The following is a 25,298-nucleotide window of genomic DNA, read 5'->3' as shown; positions in this document are numbered from 1 at the left end:
ATATATAAAAAATGTCTCAATGTAGATTTTGGCAAGCTTAATAGGTACGTTTACCCTATATAATATAATATATACCCCTCTCCCTTGCACTGTACTTCATGCCCCACTCTTAACTACCACCACACACTAACCCAACACTACATTCACTACTGACTTCTCATCAAGCCACACTCCATATTATCATTTGTGTGTATTAAGTGCATGAAGAGCACACTGCAGGCTGCTCTTCTGCTGTATTGACTCAGCATGAGACCTTCATACGAAAAAAATAAAACTCATCCCAGTGAACACTGGGAGCCCGCACATTCCTTGAACAGCAGGAGGCAAGTTCGAGTGGCAACATATATTATACAAACTCATTTCATGTGTGTGTCTCATGAGTAAACATTATAGGAAGTGTGCAGATGCAGATCAGCCTGTTTCAGAACTGAGAATCACTACAAAGCAACATGCTCAAAATCATCAAAGTCACAGCATTGAATTTTTATTGCGTGTGTGGTTGTGGTATTATTTCAGCGATGGGCTGTTCACATGGTAACAGACTGACAACAGGACACACTTGTGTCTCTCTTCTGTTGCTTTAAAATGAGTAGGAACGTGTGCAGGGACTTGTTTTATCCATCTTCAAAGGCGATTTTTCTAAAGCTCACTCTCCTGAAAACTTTCAGTGAGTGCATGACTGATAAACATCTCACCTGTTTTGACCTCCAGCAGTCTCTTCTTCTTCATCTGCCTTTCCTGCTTCTCTCGTTCCGCCTTCTCTTTGGCTATCCTCGCTTTCCTCTGCTTCTCCTCCGCCTCTCTTCTCCTTGCGTTCTCCTTCACTGCTTGCTAGAGAGAAAAAAGACAGAGATAAAGCAGACGTTTGAGGAAACAACTCTGAAGCCATTAGATTTTCAGTGTTCGGTGGTAACACTTCAGTGCTTTAAGTTCTTTAGTGTTGTGTTACACATTTAAATATTTAAATGTTTATATTTAACAACCTGACAGAAGCCCAACTTCAAAAATGGAAAAATTAAAAATAAAAAGTGAATAAAAACTTGTATATAAATTACAAGTGAACATACACTACCGTACTTGCTATACTATACATACTTTTATTTGGCACAGATTCATTAAATTGATCAAAATCAACCTACACTAAAGACATATATAATGTTACACAGTATTTCTATTTCAAATAAATGCTGTTCTTTAGAACTTTCTATTCATCCAAAAAAAAAAAAACAGAAATAATGCATCACAGTTTTTCACGGAAAAATATTAAGTTGCAAAACTGTTTTCAACATTGATTATAATAAGAAATTTTTCTTGAGCACCAAATCAGCATATCAGAATGATTTCTGAAGTATCATGTGACACTGGAGTCTGGAGTAATGACTTCAGCTTTTGCATCACCAATCATCAAAAAAAAGAAAAACATAACGACTCTGAACTTTTTTTAAAGCAGCATATAGTGCAGATTATTAAATCTTGTCTGAAAAAAATTTATATATGTAAACTATGCGGACAAAATATGTATTAGTAAATTTATATACAGTATATATATATATATATTTTTTTTTTTACAATTGCTGGCATCTTATATTCCGGTTACTGCTTTTGTTTGTTTGTTTGTATTGATGCTTTGGCAATATTAAGCAAGTCATACCAACAAACTCTGAAAATTGAATCAGAGAGTTAAGTGAAACAAGTCTTTTCAATATGTAAAACTGTTGAGAAAAAGCATTTTTCATATTTCTGAATTTTAGCTCAGGAGTCAGCTGTAGCTGACCTACAAGACATTCTGGTGATGTGAATAAAACTGAGTGGCACCAAACTAAAGCCTCAGCAAACAGTCTATAAATACACATTTGAATGATTTTGAGAACCAAGCTGAATCTCTACAAATGTCCATTTGCGAAACTATTCAACCCCAAAAGTCAGTATTTGGCGGAGCATCCTTTACCCTTTATAACCTCCAATAAATGCTTCTGGCAAGTGTTCAGAGGACCCAGACACCTCTCTATTGGACTCTTAGCCTACTGCTCATGTGAAAAGCTTCCAGCTCACTGACATTTTGTGCTTTCTGTGTTGCCACCGCTTGTTTCAAATCCCATCAAAGATTTTCAATGGGATTTAAATCCGGAGGCTGAGATGGCCACTCAAGAACATTCCAGGACCCATCCCTGAACCAAGCGCTGGTAGACTTGGATGCATGCTACGGATCATTGTCTTGCTGGAAAGTCCAATGATAACCAAGCTTCAATTTACACACCGAAGGCATCACACTCTTCGCCAAAATGGCTTGATACTTCAAAGAGTCCATGGTGCCAGTCACATGGACAAGACTGCCATTTCCTGCAGCAACAAAACACCTGACTGACCCATCCCAAATGACTTGACGATTAAGCTACATGTAGCTGAAATCATATTAAACCATACTGAAGTTATAAACAGGAAATGTGTCATTCAGTTGTCATTTTAACAAATACCCCACCTTTCATGAGATATTTTTATTTGTTATTTGTTACTCTATTGAAATAAAGTGTCATTATATAGCTCCTGAAGGCTTACTTGTGCTTTAACACTATTTTGTAATCTTACATATTAGATAAATAAAGTAAAAATTTGATTTTAAAAATACCAAGCAATAGTGAAAATACAGACAGACAGACAGACAGGAAGGAAGGAAGGAAGGAAGGAAGGAAGGGAGGACAAGCTGGAAGAAATAGTGTTACGTGGAGAAAATTGTTGCAGAAAGAGACCTCAAAATTAACCAAGGCATTTTATTCCCAGGTTTTGACAATGTTCTGAACACTTCAGACATCTCTGAGAAAATCTGGGGGCAAGAACAGATCAAAATTACCCCTCTTTGCTTGCTTTCCTTTCTTTTTCGGACCATTAGTGGCTGAAGAGGGTTGTTAGAAATCTATAACTCCTCTTTTGGTTTGATGAGGGCTACTTTTCAAGGTGTAGGAACACTCGGGCAATCAGAGCAAGCTATCAGAAAGAAACATCATTAGAGCAGTCACCTTGTCCTAACACTTCATATGCCTCTTTCTTCGGCTCTCTTTCTCTCTACAGCCTTAAAAGCCTTTTCCAGATAATGGATGTATTTCTAAGTGCGGAAAAGAGCCAGTGGCACACCTTACACAAAGGTAAGGTGTAAGAAGCAAAAGACAAAAAAGGTTTAATGAGAAAAGGCAGAAAGAAAAAGTGGGTGGAGAGTGAGTTCAACGCAAATGGAAATATAAAGAAGGCTGAGGAATAACCTAAATTCATAATTCAATAATTTGAATAAGGGTATGAGTACTCCAATCTGGATTCTAAAGAAGTTAAATGTATTTACAGAAGTAATGCACATATCCTGGGCTTAAAATGTGGTTTTATCACATACATTCAAATAGATAAATACTAAGCAGCATTTTGCTTATAGAGAGAGAGACGTGCAGTGGTGTTCGGAAATGAGAAGTCCTCGCATTTAAGTTTTTATTTATTTATTTATTCATTGTTTTAATTAAATGTAAATTTATGTCCCAGTCACATTTTCTTGGTTAAATAAACATTACTTACACTACCAGAATAAAAATCCACTTTGTATTTTTACATCAACAACGTAATTAATAGGCTATTCTATTTATTAAAACCAAATATAAATATCATCAGTTCAATGTTTTTAAGCATTTTACATTTATTCCAAAATAATAACTCAAGGCAATAACAATTTAAACAATATATTTTATTTAAACAATTATATATTTTCTGTATGAACTGATGTTCTTTTAAATAATAAACTTACTTTTGGATCATCAGTCATCAGAGCTCGGTAAACACTGGTCACAGATGCAGAGATGACTGCTCACACAGATCATGTTTTAACGCCATTGTATTGTTGTCAGTTAATTCAGACTGATTCGTGAACACTGAACGCACATGAACACAAGAGGTGTAATTTATGGCATGAACCAATCATAGCAGATCATAACCAGTCATATCCAATCATATCGCGATGGAGGCATTGCCTCTTCTCACGTGACTTTCCCCCATTCATTCTCAATTACCCCCCACCAAACCCATCACACGCTTCAGCATGTCTGTTAAAACTCAACAGGCTCAGTGGAGGCAAGAGAGACGCCGACTCCCACTGTAACTTTACCTGCTTGTGTCGCTGTGGGACAGTTTTAATTTAGAAAAACGACTGATTTATACATTTTTGGTGTTATACTTGAGACAAAACTCTCTCCAAACCTGCTCTAAGAGGGGACTGACCAAAAAATTAAAATAAATAAATAAAAAACTGTTAGTGGACGGCTAAAGTAGACTTCGCTGTCTATTTTCTGCACAGCTCACAGATCTCTAACAGATCCATAGTTGCAGCAGTGGTCCCTTAAATGAGCAGGAAATATGGCTATTGACAACAGGTCGGGACAGAGTATAAGTCACATGATAACGAGGCTTATTCCCCATTGCGTGCGGCGGATTACAGCCACAGTCTGCGATCATAGTAAATCCTGAGAATAGCGAGATGGAAGGTGGGCTAAATCAGCTTTCCTCTCCACAGCCGTGTGACTGTGCGCACACACAGAGCGCTTTAAACACTTTCATTAGAATTAGGGGAGAATGAAAAGCAGCGGTGCGTGACCTCATGCTCGGTAGCACGGACATCAATATCAACACTAATACAAGAGGGGGATTCATAATGACCCTGCCCTACCTTCAACCCTTTTAGACTTCTAATTCACTGTTTGTTACTTGTTAGTTTTAACTGATGTTGGCTGAATGCAAATGCAACTGCAACATTTTGCTAGAAGGTACTGACTTTCTTGTGCTACTCAAGTATCCAATTTGATATAGTGAAGGTCTTCACTGACAAAGCAAAGGAGCCAATTAAATCATTCACATTCAAGCTTTTTTCTGAGCCAACAAGTCGCCAAATTAGGCTTTCTACATAGGAAGTGATGTTGGTTCCCTGACCCGGGTTGAGAAGCACTATACAGAAGGAGATCTTGCCTAACGTACTCCGTTTGTGACTGGTAGCCTCATCTGAACCGCATGTGACAGCTAAGTCAATGCAACCTCTCGCGCAGCGGCCACCAGGTAAAGCATCGATAGCAGTTTAGAGTAAGAGATTGTCAACAGGCACAACGATTAAGTCGACAGCACCTCGGTGTATGACAGCTCCGGCGTGAGTCAGTGTTCAGGAGCAGATGGGCCTACCCTGAATGCTGAGTGAACTAGTTATTAGATGTTCAATAACAGCTCTGTGGAAAATGTGCAGAAGGCTGAGGATGTTCCATTGTCTATTCAGCACCATAATAGAAAATAATAACATAAGAGCTGGTCAAATCCCTGGCTGAACACCATGATAGAAGACTTGCCGAAAAAAACGGGCTCTTAGAGTAACGTCACAACAGAAGAAATGTATGTTTCCACATTAAATAGCATTATTATGTGCTTTTACACACTTCATTATCATAGCTATGGAAAAGGTCAGTTTGCCAAAGTAAGAAAGCATTAAAAACATGGACATTTCATGATTATTTTTATTCACATATGGTTGAATTGTAACACACAGGTCACAAAACCTGCTTTTAATGAACAGAGATGATAGTTTCAATTGTCTGAGGTCTTAAAAGATGCACTATATTGTGCTGATATTGATTCTTTTGGATACAGTACAGTGTACCGTTAAGAGATACAAGTAAATCTCACAATGCTGAATAAATACTGGGAAGGTGAAACTTCGGTTTGAATCAATAGCAATCACTGCTAACGTACACACACCACTGATTAATTCAGTCGAATGTGAATCAAAGCCACTGCCCCAGTCCAGTCACTCCCGGTAATGTTGATCTCACAGAGTGTATAAAGCTGCCGCTGGCTGTGAGAGCATCAAAGATACAGAGGCACGACATGTAAGTGTGTCTGATGCCACGATGTGCCTCCACAGAAATGGATTTCCCCGCCACACTGCTGAACGACTGTTCTGATTAATGCCACTTAAAGGGACAGTTCATGCAAAAATGGCTGTCATCATTTACATACACTCATGTTGTTCTGTAACTGTGTGAGTGACTTTCATCAGTGGAAAACAAAGTGAAAAAGCATCCAGAAGTATCATAAAAGTGGTCCATACAATAAGCGCTATATATCGCAAGTTTTCTGAAGCCATTTGATGGATTTTAATTTAAAATTATAATTTACTCACCCTCATGTTGTTTCAAACTGATAAGACTTTAGTTAATCTTCAAAATACGTGTAATGTGCCCCATGTATGTGTGTATATCATTGTTTAGATGCAAATGAAAGGCCAAATTAAATCTATTTATCATATAATCAAATGCAATCATATCTCTTTACAAGACTTGGATTAAACCATTTGATTCATATGGATTTTTTACAACACTTTTCTGGATCTTCTTCAATTTTGGTTACCTAGAACTTCAACAGAAACTTTTCAGCCAAAGTCTTATGGGTTTGGAACGACATGAGGGTGAGTAAAAATGACAGATTTTTAATTTTTAGGTGAACTATCCCTTTAAGGGTGGAACAGTAACTGCTCTAGCAGCACTAGGGTGTTCATGAGAGAAATAGCATTGTAGATGAATTAATTAATGATTCTCCTCGGTGAGATTATTTTTTAATGAATTTGATGATCCAGTTCACAAAATACAATAACTCGTCTGATTTGTTCTCAACTCGCATATGGTTCTTAAATTCCAATTTTTTCAATAATCTACAGTGGTCATCAGCTTACTGGAGGGCAAGATTATTATTGAATAATGACAAAGATTTTGGTTTGTATCTCACATAAAGATATTATATGAACTACTTTTATATTCTTAAGTTACCACTACATTCCACTAAATTCTCATTTTATGCTCCATGGAAGAAATGACAGTATTCATACAGGTTTGGAAGAGCATGAGGGTGAGTAAATGATGAGAACTGTCACTACTGAGTTGGACTTTTAAAGAGTTAACAGCAGGGTGCCAACTCGTACATTCTTATGAATGCACACACACACACACACACACACACACACACACACACACTTATACAAATTTGTGTCCTCATAAACCACATAAACATGTGCACACACACACACACACACACACACACACACACACACACACACGTGTGCGTGCAAAATCAAGGTGATGAGAGTTTAGGGAGAGAGAGAAAGAGAGCGTGAGAGGAAAGGGGTTAGCCACACACACATAGTCTTTGCTGTTAGCCATAGTCAGCATCCGTGTATGTGTGTGTAAATGACTGATGAGGGGTTAAAGGGAGAATCCCACACAGCTGAGGTGAGGAAACTCCTCAGAATACACTATCCATCTCTCTGCCCCCCCACACACCATTACAAAGAGTTACTGATGACCTTTAACTGCTGGGCCGTGCTCTCTCTGGACACACTGTACAACACCAGCCATCAACCTCTCTGTGACATACCCCTTTACAAGAATGAATCCCACAAACATTTTACAAAGCCAATTTGCAATGCAATGACAGTGAATCACATTACTTTGGGTGTTAAAATATTCTTTTTTCTCAATCTCAGCAAACTTCTGCACTTGTATCTCTTTGAGTCTATTTAAATCAGCGTTCACTGTGAGAGACGACGCCATGTGAGCTGAACAAAGTGTGTCGGAAAGAGTCTAAAATGCGGTTACAAGTGATTGATGCCTGGCAAACTCTAAACTCAAAGCTGGGGCTCTCATAAGACATGCCTTAATATAGATCACAACAGCTGCCTGCCTACCTCATATAACCCTGCTAATCTGATGAAGCCACTCTCTCTACAAATCTGTTTGGCTCCTGCCAAGCCCGATGTGTCTGATTAGACTCCGCCCACTCTCCCAGTCAAATGGGGATTAAACTCCTCGCTTCTCATATGCATAAATGACCTGTAACTGTGTTAAGGTGGAAAGCGAGGGAAAAGAGATAAACACAGGTTGTAGAAATTAGGATGGAACTCTGCGGTCTCCCTCGCCCTGAAATCATCTGTTTTCTCATTACAGAGACAGTCTCCATTTTCTAGTCATCGTTTTAACTTAATTACTGCAGTCGTGCCAAGACTGAGGCCCTCGCTATTTCCCCCTCGCTCGAATCAAATTCAGTTTGACAGGAGACAATTCAGGGAGATACAGACCCGCTATGGAGGGTAACCGTGGCCGAAGCTAATTTCACTACCGTAATTACTTTGGCATCGGACGAAACTGTGCCATTTTGTTTACGTTAAAGAGCAACTCTGAGGCAAATTGAGGGGGAAAAAATTCAAAGCAAAATGAAAGACTCATCAAAGTCAGTAATCGAGCTTTCTGTGCAAATATCAGTCAGAAACGTGAACTGGTTTTAGCGATTCCTTTGTAACCTGACGAGACACGACTAACTACACAGAAACGACTCTGGAATGTAAGGTGGGTTAAAGCCTGTGAGGGTCAAACTATTACAGTACCACAGTCAAAGTGCTCTGCAATTTCTAGAATTAGTGTAAATCAATCATATTTAGTTACTGGACATATAGGGGGTATAGACAAGTCTCCAAGGGAGGTGCTCTACAGTTGCACAATAGGTCTCTGTTAGCACAGTTTAACATCGAGCAAACACAGGAAGCAGTCGATAGACACTGTCAATCCCACCCCATTGTCAAGCACTCTGCCTCCTTGTCTTTTTTTTTTTTAACACCGATTGCCAAAGCAGAGGGGATTCTCTCAGTTTGAAGGCGAGTCTTAGACTGGGTGCTGGCCATTTGGAATTAACTTTTATTCAGTGAAAAAAAAATTAAGATGAAAAATGAAATGGCAAATTCCATTACAGGGTTAAAGAACTAATTACATTGGAAAAACCTAGTAAACAGTCCACATCAGGATTTTTCACATCTGGCCCTGGAGTCCTACAGTTCTGAGAAGTTAGCTTCCACCCTGATCAAACTCACCTGCACATAATTTTCTAGCCTTGCATCGGCATTTGCCTACTTCCTTACTGTATAGTAAGATAAAAACAAGTACCTGGACGACCCACTATTTCCAGCGAGATTCTGAAGTGGGCATCTGATGGACACTACACTATTCCATAAGACCAGAGACAAGAGAGGAGTTGTGAATGGCATTCAAAAAGTCTAAAATACCGAAAAGACAGCCATTTTTTTACTGATTTGATTCACTCCACTTAAATCTTTCCCTGCCAAACACAGAATTTTCAGTTATTTATGAGACTACGCTCATCAATCATCAACAATAAACAGCATATAAATGAAAACAGCCTAATGTTACAGAGTGAAATGTGAATCCAGGAAGTGGTAAAGCTCTGTGAAGCTTTGGGGATGATGATGAAACTGGTCTACTGCATCTTTGCTCTGATCATCATACTGAATATGATCCAAATGTAGTATTTGATAAAAAATTTAATTTTCTCATTTTTTTTGGCTCACAATGTTGCTTTTTTGATACTGTAGATCATGGGATTCTTTTTGACCGTTTGCAGGAGGGGTGGGTGATTAAGCAGCTTGCTTTAAAGTGGCTCTCTTCCTATCTACATGGAAGATATTTTGCAGGTGGAGTTAGGAAGCTCTATATCATCTCAGCATATTTCCTCAGGGGTTCCTCAAGGTTCATGTTTTGGTCCTGTTTTGTTCTCCTCATATATGATTCCTTGGGGTTTAATCTGTCAAAAATGTAATGTTGCTTATCATTGTTATGCTGATGACAATCCAATTTTGAATGAATTAATCAAAAGTAGGTCATTACACTTAAATCAATTCACGATATGGACTAGTATCTGTAAATACTAAGCCGCAAAGGTCGATTTAAATACGAATCCTGCATGTTCTGCCTGTCTCCGCTTATGAATGGAACAGATGCGCGGTTTCATTTACTACACATACACTGAAGCACGCCAGACACTCGCGGTGATTTCAGCGTCTGCCATCTCACTAACTGGGGACGTAAACGCATGAATAACATCTCCAGAACTGCTCTGAGAATCACTTCATGAGCATTTTAGTGTTTGATTCGAGTAAAACTAGCGTCATATCTCATACACAGAACGGTAAAGGTATTCTCGGCAACCCGTCAAAATAACAGTCCGGTTTGATTTGAAGACATTGTGCCTATAACTATTTTTCAGTAGAATGTACATAGCCTACTACTGAAACAAACATTATTTTTTAAGGAATAATCACACAGTTCTTCCATGTTTTCATTTTAATAGTAAATCCCCTTTGTTTGCCAAAAAATCTTGTTTGCTTAATTTTCAATAATTAAAAGACAAATGATAAATTAAATTAATTTTATGCCTTCATTTGATAACCAGAAAAAATTTAAATATACAACACAGAATTTTTGAGGGGGAAAAAAATCCATAAGGCTACTTTAAGAAGAAAAATTTATAAATTAAGTTGTTTTATGCATTCAAATAATTAGACATGCTAAAACACAGAATTTGGTAACAATAAAAAATATAAATAATATGGTGAGAAAAAATAAAACATTTCATAGGGCCCTAAACATGTAATTTTTGTTAAACTTTTAATAAATTGATGTGAAAATGTATACGTTTCATGATTTTAATCAATAAGAATAAAATACTATTGTCCCCTATATATTTCAAAGAGGATTTCTTTAAAAAAAGTCTAAAAATTGTGTCACGTTCTCGTGAACCCAGTCTCGTCTCGTGGGATAAGTGTCTCGTCACACCCCTAATATATATATATATATATATATATATATACAGATTATACACACACACAAATATTTCCCTTATGATGCCTTACAATGCAATTCAAGTGGGGTAGCTTGTCACTGAGATTAACTATATTAAATCCTGTATTTACCGCAATGATAACTCTTATACAGTAGCAGACTATATAAGCATTTTAATGAACTTACGGCATATATCATAAATAGCAATTATCAGTCTGGAGTTGTCGCTTTATGGGTAGTGCCAAGGAGAGATGAGCGAATGCCCATTTTCCATCCTGCGCTCTCTCTTTTTCCGCCTGCAGGTCATCCCTTGTTCCCCCACTCTCCCTTGTCTGTCTGCCATTAGCCACGGTCAATTGGATTCCTGTCAGCACTGCCGAACTGCTGCTGGTCTATTTCAAATGGGTGGATGAGCAGAGAGGGGCAACCCTCATACACACACACACACTAAAAGACTCTGAAACACATAGTTCAATGTAAAATGACTAGCACCCAGTGCACTAGGGGCTCAGGGCAAGGGAGGGCATGTCCAACATTAGCATCTTTTTTAACGTTAGTGATGAGGATCACACAGAATGAACCATATGCAGCAGAATGTTCACCTTGACACTTTCACCCGGTCGGTCTGTTATGAGGAAGGCTGCGACAACACTTCAATGTTTTGATGTGTTTGTGTGCCTGCATGCAACTGTGGCTATTTGCTGATAAGACAGAGCTGCCAGCTAAAGGTCAAAAGTCAAATGTAGTAATGAAAGAGTGCTGGTTGCCACAGCAACTCCCATGGTACAGGATTATGGGGTGTGATTCAGAGGTTTGGCAAGGCTTGTGTATCTCTCTTGAGCTTGAGCCTCATAATTAACTGCTGCTTAAAACAAATAACATGCTTTTTGTCTTTTTTTTCCTGCATTTTACAATTAAGGATATATTCCTAGAACAACCTGCAGCTCAGAGCAAGGTGTGAAATCAAATTACCATTACCATTTCACCTAAGAGTCCTGTCCGAATCCTTTTAGTTAAAAAACAAAACAAAAAAACAACAGAACAGTGTGGCCGCACAAATTTGCACAAATGGTCTTTGAAATAAATAATCTACAGTACCTATACAACATTGCCCAAAAAATGCTGCTGACGTAGCTGTTAGAAGCAGTCAATATACGGAGGAGAAGTGAAAGGAGGTGAGGTGAGATCTTCATCCCTCCCTACACAAATTCAATTATTCATAACAGTCTGACTGGCAGGAATGGTCATTTGCTGCTGCAGAAGCATTATTACTTTCTTTTTCTACCCCTTTTTTCATTTAATTCTCTGTATGACTCCCACATTAGTCTGTCTCCTACTCTCTCGTTTTGTCTTTTTTTTCTCTCTTCATTTTTGTCACTTTTCCACCCTAAGAAAGAGAATAGAAAAACGGGGTGAGAAAGTCAGAATGTGTGTGTGTGTGTGTGTGCGCGCAACTTCTGGGAATCAGTGGAGCAGCGGCCAAAAACAATCTCCATCAAAACCTAGACATCCTGTCAATGTCATTCTGCAGAAAAAGCAGTCAGAACTGAAGAGAAAGCACGAGAGAGATGTTATTGAGAGGATGACTAAGCATGTGTGGCTGCAGGTCTGCACGTGTGTGAGAGTTTGGCGTGCAGGAATGTGTGAGTGCATACAGTACTGCAGTAAAGGTGAGTGTGTATGAAGTCCTCTAGCCTCCTGCTCTACTGCTAGTCCCCTGCCACTCCTCAGCATTGATTTAAACAAGCTGCATCTGAGGGCTGAAAACTCACTGACCTGGAAAAGGGCTGAAAGAGGGAGAGAGCGAGGGAGGGACATTCTGTTTGAGGGTGAAGAACGAACAGGGGAGAAAGAGAAGCAGAGGACAGGAAGTGTGGGATACAGAGGAGGACAAAAACATCTGGCTACATACCTTATATTTAAAGTTAACATGAAATAAAAATTGACCCTGTTTACTTTCTTAAAGGGGTCATATGATACGATTTCAATTTTTCCTTTCTCTTTGAGTCCAGCCCAGGGTCGTCACGTGGTTGCCGCAAGCCCGCTGGCCTCCGCTCACTCTAGCCCGCCGTGTGTTTCGTTGTAAAAGCAAAACTACTTTGTTTGGTCTTCCAAAAGAGGACACGACTAGAAATCAGTGGTTAAGTTATATTTACAGCACTGTTCCAAAACAGTTCAACCCAAATATCCATTTTTGTGCAGCACATTTTATGGAGGACTGTTTCCTGATCCTGGTAGAGTAGACTACAATGCCGGCTGTTCTGACTCACAGTCTGTAAGTACGTTTTAATTTAAAGGATTTGCCACTGATGATTCAAACACGAGTTTTAAGGAGTGTAGAGTAGCGCTTGTTTGTCATTTCTCCGATCACAAATGCAAACATGGTTTTATGTTTAAGCGGCGCGATGCAACGCAACGCGTAAAAAGACAGTATAAATCATTATAATCCGTAATTATGTCCCCACTGGATGCAACAAATGCCTCGTTTATAATGGGTTTTAATGTTTTTGAATCGTCGCTCAAGCCGGGACACGCCATCACAGTATGGTAAGGGGCGTAACATTTCTGTCACACGCTTGAGGTATTCGGCCAATCACAACGCACTGGATAGCTGGCCAATCAGAGCACACCTCGCTTTTCAGAACGATGCGTTTCAGAAAGGCGGGGCATAGAGGAGAAACAATAATGTACAGTATGTGGAAAATAATGTGTTTTTTTTTTACTTTAAACCGCATAAACCCATTTTATTACACCAAATACACAAAATAATGTTCTTTTTAGCAGCATATGACCCCTTTAAACTAAAAAATGAAAGTTAATAAACACAAGAGCACATATTAATTGCATCATATTTTGATTACCCCATTACTGCTAACATAAAATACACTTGTAGGTTTAAAATTGTACATATGACATTCAATTGTAATACGCTCTGTCTGCAATGCTTGTTCACTGAAGTCTGTGAAGTTTCACATGCAGAAGGCTCCGGCAAAACTGAAATATTTACATGACTTCCTAACATTAACAGACGTAGAATTTACCTGCAAAATGTAAGTTACGCACTAAAGGAAAACAGAACATCTCAAATACATTAGACAGCACAAGTAGCGTCTCTGTCAGGAGCATCTTGCAAATTATTTTATAGCCCTTAATATAAAGCATGTCTCATGTTTAGGACAAATTGGATGATGCACTTTCTCGCAGCAGCTCACTCTGTGCTATTACTCAGATGCGCTCATATTAAACTACTGTACAGTATATCGATATTGTATCGTCTCATACCATATCGCTTATAAAAACAACTCAATATACCGGCCAGCCCTAAAATCAAGAATTGTCTTTTAAAATGACTGCCTGCACCTTTCATGCTTCATTTTTCAGACTGCTGATTTGGGTCAATTGCAACCCCTATCGAGCTCTCTGTTGCCTTGTTTCACAGTGAGTCTAAAAACTCATCAAGTCTGACTGAGTACAGTGCAGGCTGCACAGTTCCACGTCCCTCGATGCACCATGGACAGGTTTCAATGATGCACCACAGGAGTGCATTATCATGCATCTGATGGCAAACCCACCGTCAGCTCATTCCCCAAATTTCAGCATTTCCATCATGAAATCATTTAAAATAATAAAGGCGACGAGATTCGTCTCATCATTGTAGCAGCCAAGTGGAAAATAACTTTGCATTTCAAATGGCTTTTCATAAAGGAGACAGGCAGCTTCTCTTTTGTCAGATTAGTGCACTAGAACCTTCAGAATGGGAATGAAGGGAGTGTGTGAAAGCCCGTACACACAATCACATTCAATGATGCTCAGTCTCCATTTGTGTAACCTGCACATATCGTTCGAGAGTGAGCAATATTTGGCCATTAATTACCCAGTATTCTCTCATGATATCTCTCACTTATGATAGCTCCTCCTGTCTGAGTAGGTCAGGGCTTGTGGGCCAAAAGGGATGAAGGCTTGGAGGAGAAAGAACCAGATTATTCCCTGCAAAGCTGCAGATCATGCAAACACGAGCCGGTCTCAACCTGGCACTGACACGACTCCATTTCATAAGGTATAGCGGCTGTGATTATGATCTGATTCAGAGTGGGCGGCTTACCATGAACATGGCTCTGAAGTTGCTGAGGTCAGTGAAGAGTTCCTCCACAGAGGTCTTCTTGGGGTCGATGGTGAAATACTCCAGCATGTTGAGATAAAGGGTCACCATATTACTGTGCATGATCACCAGCTTCTGGTACTGATCTCTCGCCTGCGTGGAGAAACTGTGAGGAATCATCGTCAAGGACAAGAATCTAGTATTGGAAAGTGAAACATAAGTTCATTAAACCAGCAGTGATTTATACTATTGTTATTTAACTTTCAAGTTCATTAGTGCAGTGCGCACTTTCATTTCAAAAAGGAAAATTGTTCATCTTTATTTCATTCTAACAGGTTACCCCTTGGTAAGGATACTGTTAAGTCCCAAAAATTGTTTCTGCTCAGAAGGAACCAAAATGAAAACAATTCATTTTTAATCCCTGATCGCATCACTACGCACCCATAATGTAACACTTGCTACAGAGCTGTGAAACCAGCACATGCAAAAAACCAAGACACATATACAGCGATAAATAGATAAATAGTCCACACAGAAAAGTCCAGTTCATTTTAATTATGGTTAAACTGCTGCACTTGCACAGAGCCGAGCACTGTATCCATGACTGCTCTTTAGCCAATTAAAACTGTGTCTATGTGTACAGTAGGAACCAATGCAAAACAAGTAATTTATTGGGAAAGAATGTATACACAGGCATTTTGTTCATCAACAAACATAATTATAGACGGTTAAAAAGTACTTCCAGTGAATACAGACAGCCATTTAAACTAGTGTTTATGTTCCACACTCACTGCATTTAGATCTAATGGCAGTATGTGGGCTGCAAATCTCTGCAAAGCCTGTTTTTATGGTGACCCTTATGGCCACACTGAAAACCTACAAATTCATTCAGATCTTAGAAACTTTTCACTTTCTGAAGATAACAGGAGTAGTGCTTTGTGCAAACCTCACCACCACAATATCAACATGATTGCCTACTGGTTCAAGGTCCATCCACCTCTATGATTTAAATTTTTTTCAAAGCGACTTAGCGACATTGAATTCAAGGAATACATCAGTTAATGCTTTTTTTTTTTAGAAATCGAAGCCATTACCTTGGCGTCGCTATTGCCATGCTAATGCTATATTGTTTGAGCTGCAGGAATAATATTCTAGTCTGGTAAATATTGCTCAGGTTCTTCAATGCAGATCTATGGAACATGCATAAGCACACTGAAATATCACATACTTTGAACATAGATCTGGTGTGAAAAAAAGGAAATGGGCGATAATCTTTGATGAAGATCAAAGTTTCCCTTTTGGAATGGAAAGTAAAACCATCTACATCAGCAGACAAAGAAAGAAACAAAGGCCAAAAGGAAAATATTTATATACATACAAAACAGCAATAATATACACAATGGCCTGAAGAATATGTGTGTTCATTCAAAGAAAGGTTTTCCTATGAATTAATTAGTAGAAAAGTCCATTCCTTGTGGATTTTCCTTATGGGGACAATGAGTGGGTTATCCCACTCACATTCCTGGGGGGTCATAAAACCAGTGATGATATGATTAGTTGTCATGGTGACCAGAGGGCCTGGTGTTCAGCAGAAATCCTGGCATCCAGTTTATTGAGTGAGGGGACTGTGACGATTTGTTAATCTAATGAATAATTGATTTGTTAAATCAAATTAAAATTAGTGTGTCAGATTGGTCGAGACGCTACACATCCATAAGCACACTTGGGTTTAGACAGACTTTTTGTTATAGTATATAAAAAGAAAATAGCTTAAATATTCGGATTATTTACTGCTATATGAATGAAGTGTTTCAACTAGGATCTACAGATATAAAAGCACAACTGACCTACAACCCACACATCACACACTGAGCCACATCAAATGTCTATAACATATGATTTCTCACATATACACATGCACACACTCTGACATGAAAGAGAGGGAATCTGGGTCTAATCCTTGCTGTCAGGACAGAAATGCCTATGCAAAGATGGCAAGCTTTACTCCAAATATCATAGTAATATTTTGACTTTGATGTGGTTTTAATTAGTAATCCTGTTTGAAGCTGATGCTTCACATCACACTTAAAAAAAAAAAAAAAAAACTTGTGTTAAAACTTTGGATCAACGTCCAAAAAGGGTTCTCTGTTATACCGGCATTAGCTTCACAGTGTATGTGTGTCTGTGTTTATGAGCTGGCCGCAGGGTGAACTGTTCAGTAGGTTGTGCTCTCAGATTGACTTGTGAACGGCACCACGACAGCACAGTCACACTACAAACAGATCTGAAGTTAAGTGACAATCTCTCCAGCTGTCATTCTCCTGTCTTTCTTAAGTTAAAACCTACAAAATGCTTTAGGGTATTCTGCTCACTCGCTATAAATAACAGTGCATCTGATTTATCAAAGCTGCCTTCATCTTCAGCTCATATGTTAGGACAGTAGATCTCATCTGAGTTTGCTTGAAGACTACCATTTATATGAAACATTGACTACGTTTACATGTGCACCAATAATGCAGAGTGAGGACTTAAATTAAGATGTTTACAAGACACTAGCAAACCTCTTCACTCCTGTTTACATGCAATTTTCATTATTCTGATTATAAAAGTAAGTAGTGGTGAGGGGATGCTTGAACTCAAACACCTTTGATAGGCCACTACGTTTAAGAAATCAATAGATATGTCTGTGATTGGCTACAATGCTCAACGCTGCGAAAACACGTAACTAGAAACCTTTGAAGCTCTCCTGAGTGCAAGCACAAATATGCATTAGAGCATTTCCTACTTTTGCAGGCTCAACTGAGAGTGCTTTTTGCTTTCGTTTCATTCATGAAATTGTGTGAAGAATACGCAGCATCCATGTGCGTCTGAGCACTTGCACACTTCGGCCAAAGCTGTAATAATGCGTTTAGGGCATTTACATGCCTGTTTATTGCAATTAAAATCGACATATGCCACATAGTTTTATGCGATAATGGTTACTAAGATTATGAGCTTAATCGCATTATTTTGACGTATTGACGTACTTTACATGCGGTCAAGTTTAAATCGCAATAATGCCAAAATCCCAATATAATTACATTATGAGTGCATGTAAACATATTCATTGAGCATGCTACCCACACAATAACATTTTTTAATTCATAAACAAAAATATATGTACATATAGTATATAATTTTTTATGTTTTTAAATGGAGTTATTTTATTTTAAGGCCATTATTATTCAAGTGTATATTCTCTTCAAATGTGTGGAGTCTGCAAAATTGTTTTAATGTTTTAGATATTAGTCTTTTATCACCAAGGCTGCATTTATTTGACAAAAAATAAGAAATACAGAACCAGAAATTTAAAAAATAAATACTGTGGAGAATTGAGGAGAATTTAACATAACTTTGTTTTCTATTTTAATATATTTGAATTTATTCCTGTGATGGCAATGCTGAATTTTCAGCAGTCTTCAGTGTCACATGATCCTTCAGAAATCATTCTAGTATCCTCATTTTCTTTTTTATCTATGTTAAAAACAGTTGTGCTGCTTAATATTTCTGTATAAACCATGACACATTTTTTTCAAGTTGATTTGATTAATAAAACGTTGAAAAGAACAGCATTTACTTGACATTTTCTATATTGTTAGGACATAACGTCAATGCTGTTTTATATGCATTAGTATGCAAGTGGTTGTGCTGAATCAAGCGAAATATCCGCTGTTTGGTAACTACTGTCCTAGACGGCAACAGTTTGCTTGCAAGCTCACCTGAACCTGACTTGAATAATCAGGTATTCCTAGGCAAGGAAAAGTGACTATTAGCCAGAAATCTGCTAACATGTGAACATCTAGAAACTGGACAGAGCTACTTTAACCCACACATTTCACTCCAGGACTCAGTATAACAGGTACTCCATGACTTATTCATGATGAAGACGCTATAAGGGAGGGCAGACAGGCTGGCCAGCGATGCTTGTTCAGCATACATGTGAAATGTTTAGAGAGTTCTTCCAGCTGCATATGCACACAGAATTGTTTTGTGCATCTCCTCTGCTGTCTTTTATACTGCGAGTTCATTCACGCCCTCCAAGCACACCTGCTTTGCTCTCTGATTAGAGAAAGAATGGAGCGCAGGGGACGTGATCAGCTAATGAAAGGACAGACGGTGTATGAAAGCGAGAGATAAGACTTCATTAACTTTAATACTGATCTGGTTGCTGGTGCTAAGAGCTCAGAGGACAGAAAAGGGCCCACGCCGTGTGGAGCTGAGCGGTGTTAACGCTGACAGAGGAAAGCGAGAGGAAGGTGGACTCTGGGTTTTTGCTCTAAATGACAGAGAGCTAAACTAAATAAAGAGAGAGAGGCTGACCCTTGAACACGAGCTCTGTGCAGAGGGATAGAAAAGCATTGATTTTCTCCTGTACACCTGAGCTTGTTAGTCACGCTCATACTGTACACTCACACATAACACCTCTAAGACACACTATTAACAAACACTCCATAATACCTGGAACACACACATACACACAATATGGATAAAAGTAAAAAGCTACATGCATACTAACAGGTGTACTAAATGAATCATACTGCAGGGATGCAAACGCATTATGGGTGAAAAAGGTGACAAAGACACGCAACCCCCCTCCAAATTTTTTTGGAAATGATGGAAAAAATGTGCCAAAAAAAACCTTGTGGAAAACAAAGACTTTTGAGATGACAATTACATGAAATTACCATTAGATCCAGTAGACGGCAGCAGAGGATCACTCAATAGCTCAGTTGCCATTTCCACTCCCTAGTTTTCAGGTCTTGATTTTGAATTTATTATAAAATGATTATAACAAATTTTAGTACTGTACTGTACTAGTATAGCAAGTACAATTAAATAATAATGCATTAAATGTTTTGAAGTATTTTTTTAGATTTAATTTAAAAACTAAATTTTTTTAAACACTGCCTTAAAAAGGACACATCAAAAATACTTCTTTAACTGTAGAAGCTGCTAAATATATTCAGCCAACACAGACTTGTTGCTGTTGTAGTTTTGTTACTCTGAATTTACTCTGCATCACTTAATGCATAGGTCTATTTTTGACAGATAGATCGTTCCGCCCAGGGGAGTTATCACTGTCAATCATAGCAATTCATGACGAAACAATTTAGCGGATTCACTCGCGTACTTTTTTACACTCGCGTTTGTCATTCTTGAAACCGTATACGTGGACGTTCGGGTCCTCTTAGACGAACAAAACTTTTCTTCAAATTGTCAATGGATTATGTAGAGATTCTAGAGAAACAAAGCAAAGCTCTTATAGAGCAACTGAACGAGCTTACTCGCGCAAAAACTCCTGATAAATCAATGACTACACAATCAATCTCTTATTTACACTGTGTATGCGTTTTTTCTCTCTCTGATTAGATTAGGTAGATCTACAAGCGTATAGAACTCTGTAAACTTACGAAAACAAAAATTAGTTCAGAGGGGATTTTTCTGGTTAACCTACAGAAAACACCTCTGACTGGCCATTGCTTTCAACAGAGATGCCTGTGATTGGCTACAATACTCAACGCTGCAAAAACATGTAAATAAACTTGTGGTTTTGTAATTCGAAACAAGAGAGTGCACGCAAAAACACACAGGAAGGAGCGTTTAAAAGTGGTTGACTACAAGCGGGTACAGATATAAATTGGTAATAATGGTACTGTAAAAAGTACAAATCTCGCAGGTGACCTATTTTGATCTCAAAAAGGTGAGTCTTCACCGAAAGGTGAGGAATTTGCATCTATGAGACTGTCATGCAATCTCCATGCAGACATTTACAGTTAAAAAGGCCACAACAAAACACCTTCATGTACTATCATTTTGAAATTAAGTGTATAGGGCCCTAAACTCCTCAGAAAACATGGACAAATTTTGGATGGATGCATCAAAAGTAGGTAAACTTCACTTGAATCAAAACACGATTTGTACTAGTGCCTGTGAATATTAAGCTGCAAAAAGAGCATTTAAATATGAATCCTGCTTGTTCTGTGTGTCTATGAATCGTTTCATTTACTACACACATATTGAAGCACACGTGACGCTTGCGGTGTTTTGAGCCTCTGCCGCCTCAATATATGAGCACATGAACACAATCTCTAGAGTCACTTGTAGCGTTTGGACCAATCAAACACACAATTTTTCATTTGATTTAACAAATCAGTTCTTCATTAGATTAACAAATCGCCACAGTCCCCTCACCCAATAAACTGGATGCCAGGATGTCTGCAAAGGACACCAAACCATGGCAACCCTGACACCAGATACTTTTACGACCTCATGGAATGTGAGCAGGGAAAAGCACTGTCTTTTCATAAGGAAAATTCCCAAGGCACAGTAGGAATGGACTTTTCTAATTAATTCATAGGAAAACTTTTATTTGAATGAACACACATAGCCTTCAGGTCCTTGGGTATATTATTGCTGTCTTGTATATTATCTGTTGTATTGTAGACTATTTTATGCAAGTTTAGGATAGAACCACTCATCCATGTAACCCTACATATAACGTGTTTGGTCTCTATTCATTCGTATTCGGATGATCTAATTCAGAGTGTATATTGTATGTTTACACCTACGCAACATATTAGTGTTTAAGGTATATTTGCATAGATTTTTCTTATACATGGCTTGTCAAGATCCAAAAAAGACAAAAGGCACCATAAAAGCATAGTAACCAAGTAGACCATACAACTATTTCAGGTCTTTTGATGCGCACCATTCATTCTTTTATTTTATTTATTCATTTTATTTATTTATTAATTTTTGTAACGTGTTTGAAAACTTACAAAGTCCTAAGGGTCAAAGATGAAAAATGGCGTTTTGAAACATCAAAACTAATAAAAAGTTTACTACAGATATTTTTTTTTACATTAGAATGTGTTCTGTTTAAAAAAAATAAAACGATTAACATTACTTACAGAACACACCAACTAAAAGTTAGGGTTACCATTCAGTGTAACCCTAACACTACTTTAAATATCAAAAAAGAAAAAAGAAAAAAAAAAAATTATTATTTAGAACAAGAATCCTTAATGACATTAAAAAAAACTTTTTTTTAAAGGTCCCATCGTTTAACCACAGCTGTCGTCAGTTTTTTGTCTGGCAGTGGCAGCAGATATGCGATCAAATTTCTAATTTGAGGCTGTATTATGTCGATTCTGGCACCCAACATCACAACAAGATGATATTTTAAGCTCCTTAGCCGAATCTGCGCTGGGTTTGAATGGGCCGAATGTTTTGCTGCCTCCAGCTAGCGCTGTGATGTCGGCTGACCCTAGTTACCTGTGGTTGGCCTGGCCATGCGTCACTCAGAAAACAACAGGCCAATCAGAAGAGAGGCTCATGAATATTAATTAGACAGGCCAAAATCGACCTGTTCTCAGCAGAGCTCCTGAGAAAGGAGCTGTAAAAATATATTGAGATGGTTTTTGGTACTTGTACCGCAAATATATATTCTTAATGACATCAAAACCTAAAATAAAACTCCAGAAAGGTGTAAAATATGGGACCTTTAATGTAATGATAGTACTACTGCTACTAATACAATTATTGTTAAAACTATTTTTAAAGGAATATTTAGCAGAACAATTATTTACCAAAATGTATTTAGCAGAAAAACGTAAATACACAAGACAGTATTTCTGAAAAAATTTAATAAAATGTAACCATTAAAACAGAGTCTAGAAAGATTAAAATGGAATACTGAAAAATGAAAATGGAAAAAAAAAAGAATTTGGAAAAAAAAAAAAAAATGAAACTGAATTTGGGAAAAAAATTTAATGGATTTCATAAGGCCCTAAGTGTTCAACAAGCACATATGGATGTAGTATGGGTGTCAATTAATTTAAATGCTACACATACAATTAGGCATAATAACATTATTATACACAATATGAAAATAATTTATTTTGAGATTTGCAAAAAAAACTGCATTAAATTATTGGTGTTTTTTAATAAAAAAATAGCAAAGGTAAACTAAATGTGAAAAATAACGGAAATTAGCAGCACAATTAAATATCTGTATAGTATAATATAAATATTAAGTATATTGACCTCCAATATCACAATATCAGTCATTGTGTTACCATAAGACCATATCATGGATCCCTAATATTTACGTACATAACTAAAAACGTGCACATTCAACATCGACTCCCAGTGTAAGAGACCAACGCAAAAACTTGGTTTGTAATAGCTATCTGGAAACCTAATAAAGCTGCTCACTAAGAAAACATATTTTTGCCATCATCAATGTGTCCATATTTTAAAATCAATACCCAAAAATGCTGTCTAGCAGGGTAGCTCACTAAGATTTTAGTCAAAGCATTCATAAAACATCTCAGCAGGAATGAGGTACTAAATGTAGCTATTAAATAATAAATAATAAAAATTAAAGAAAAAACTAAGAATAAAAACAAAAGAAAAGAAAAGTTAAATACTATAGCATACAAAAACAAAAAGGCAAAAAAGTTAATAGAAAATGTGCTGCATAAAATAATTAGGAAAAAAAAGTGTGTGGAAGGGTGGAAGACAGTCCACTATGTGGCTGGTGAGTAAGATAATAACCTCCCTTGGTAGAGTCTAGCCAGGACACCGTGAAGGGTAGAGCAAGTCGGGTCAGACCCAGAACTGCAGGCATTCATTGGATCATGAGCACCACACTAAAGTATTAAAGTAAAAAAAGAAAGAAAAGCATTTGTTTTTGTCCATAAAACAGCAAGCATAAAAGTAAAACAATAAAAATAAAATGCTCGGTAAGTAAAAAACATGAATAATGAAGCTACCCAAGACTACCTGCTCCACCGAACTATACAAAATGCATGAGAAGAAAGGTTCGTTGAGGATTATTGGGTATATGTTTTGTTCAGCGTTTAGTTCGTGCCCCTGGTATCTCCCCTGGCAACACGTCTGGCTTTCAAATGTTTGCCATTTGCAGAGGAGACAGCATCCAGACCGCAGGGAACGGTTTCGAGTGCAATGACAGACAGCTGGGAAAAGAACTAACAAGCAAGTACAGGAATGTACGACTCCATTATCAAACTGTCTTCGGTTTCACATGCAGCCCGGTGAAGTTTAATATAAATAATTAATTCACACACGCAGACATAAACTCTGATTAGTGTTTGTGAAAGTGTGTGAGGTTGAAGGGTGCTAGAGAACGTGTCGCCACCACGCACAGAAGAAATAACAATGTCGATAGCAAAACAGCAATGAATAAAAGTGTTTAGACAAAAAATAAGGAAACAAAAATGTACAGTGTGGGTGCGCATGCAAACGTGTGAAAGGATATTGCCATCTTGCTGAGGAACAGGTCCTGCTGGTCGTCTGTGGAGCTGAAAGTGTCCAGATCCTTCTCCAACTGCAGCAGGTGTTTCTCCATCTGTCTCAAGCTCTTCTCAAGGTTTTCTGCTGATACTAGACACACACAGATACAGATTTAAAACAATGCACTGTGTAGGATATCAGACCGAATCAGACAATCTAAGATTTGGTCAGAACCGAGCTTATTTATATGGAAAAGAGAAGTATCTTGTGTTTTGTGCTCACAAGTTAATGTCTTAAACTGCCGATCTTGTTACTATGCTAATTAATAGTGTTTTCACTATATTTTGGATATTGATATCCATTGCAGAATTGATGTCATACGGCTCGTTCACTGAATCGCAGGCCGTCTCAGTGATCCGCCGTAAAACAGTGATTCTGTCCTAATTCCCTTGCATATTAATGGTGGAGTTCCCTTTAAAATCTTAAATGATTCCCTTTGAGCTAAATTATTAAATTATCACTGTTTACAATACAACTGACACGCTTTGCTTATAGCAGATCCAAAATACATGTTTCCAGACGACAAACATGCCTCAAAAACTAAGTTCTTTTGGACAGAGAGATTCACTGGATTTCAGAGCTATAACAGAAAGGAATATTTTCAACATAAATTTCAGTCTGTTCCTCACACAAAGCTGTCGTATGCCGTATGGCTTCAGAAGACTCTGCAGTTGTATGGACCCGTTACGATGCGTTTTTCATCCTTTTTATAGCTTGACAGCAAACCCTTCCTTCCTATATTATATGTATAATCGTCTTCTTAAATTCATTTTAAACCTCTTAAATCAATTTTTTTTTTCAAAGTTTTTAAATTCCTTGTTTTATTGTTGTGATTATTGTTTTTATTTTATTTTATGTAAAGCACTTTGAATTACCATTGTGTATGAAATGTGCTATACAAATAAACTTGCCTTGCCTTGCCTTCCTTAAAAAAAAACTAGTAAGAGTTTGTCTACTCTCTCACAAGCAGTGTGAGGGGCTTTAACAGTCAAAATGTTTAATCATTTATAACTCTTTATAAACTTTAATGTATAAGACTTTAAAAACTAATAAAAATAATGATTAATGCCAATGAGACCTCAAAGCATTTTATTGTCATTTGTTTGGCATTTTTGTTATACATGTAAACCAGCTGTTATATTTTGTTTTTGTTT

At 37.7% G+C, this 25,298-nt stretch overlaps 1 protein-coding gene across 1 annotated transcript in view; it reads right to left on the bottom strand.

The window, feature by feature from the left end:
* Positions 1-25,298, bottom strand: part of LOC107581615 (protein diaphanous homolog 3-like) — a 344,565-nt gene that overhangs the window by 83,817 nt on the left and 235,450 nt on the right. Inside the window, exons 20-22 of the mRNA XM_016267247.1 lie at positions 24,110-24,234; positions 14,791-14,955; positions 696-831 (exon numbers count right to left, since the gene is read on the bottom strand). Of these exons, the coding sequence (XP_016122733.1) occupies positions 696-831; positions 14,791-14,955; positions 24,110-24,234 (426 nt within the window). The remainder of the gene's footprint in view (positions 1-695; positions 832-14,790; positions 14,956-24,109; positions 24,235-25,298) is intronic.

This window comes from Sinocyclocheilus grahami, unplaced genomic scaffold, assembly GCF_001515645.1.
Source record: "Sinocyclocheilus grahami isolate Dianchi unplaced genomic scaffold, SAMN03320097.WGS_v1.1 scaffold3.1, whole genome shotgun sequence".
Taxonomy (NCBI): domain Eukaryota; kingdom Metazoa; phylum Chordata; class Actinopteri; order Cypriniformes; family Cyprinidae; genus Sinocyclocheilus; species Sinocyclocheilus grahami.
Note: the sequence above shows the minus strand (reverse complement) of the source record. Positions and strands in the feature narration are given on the sequence as shown.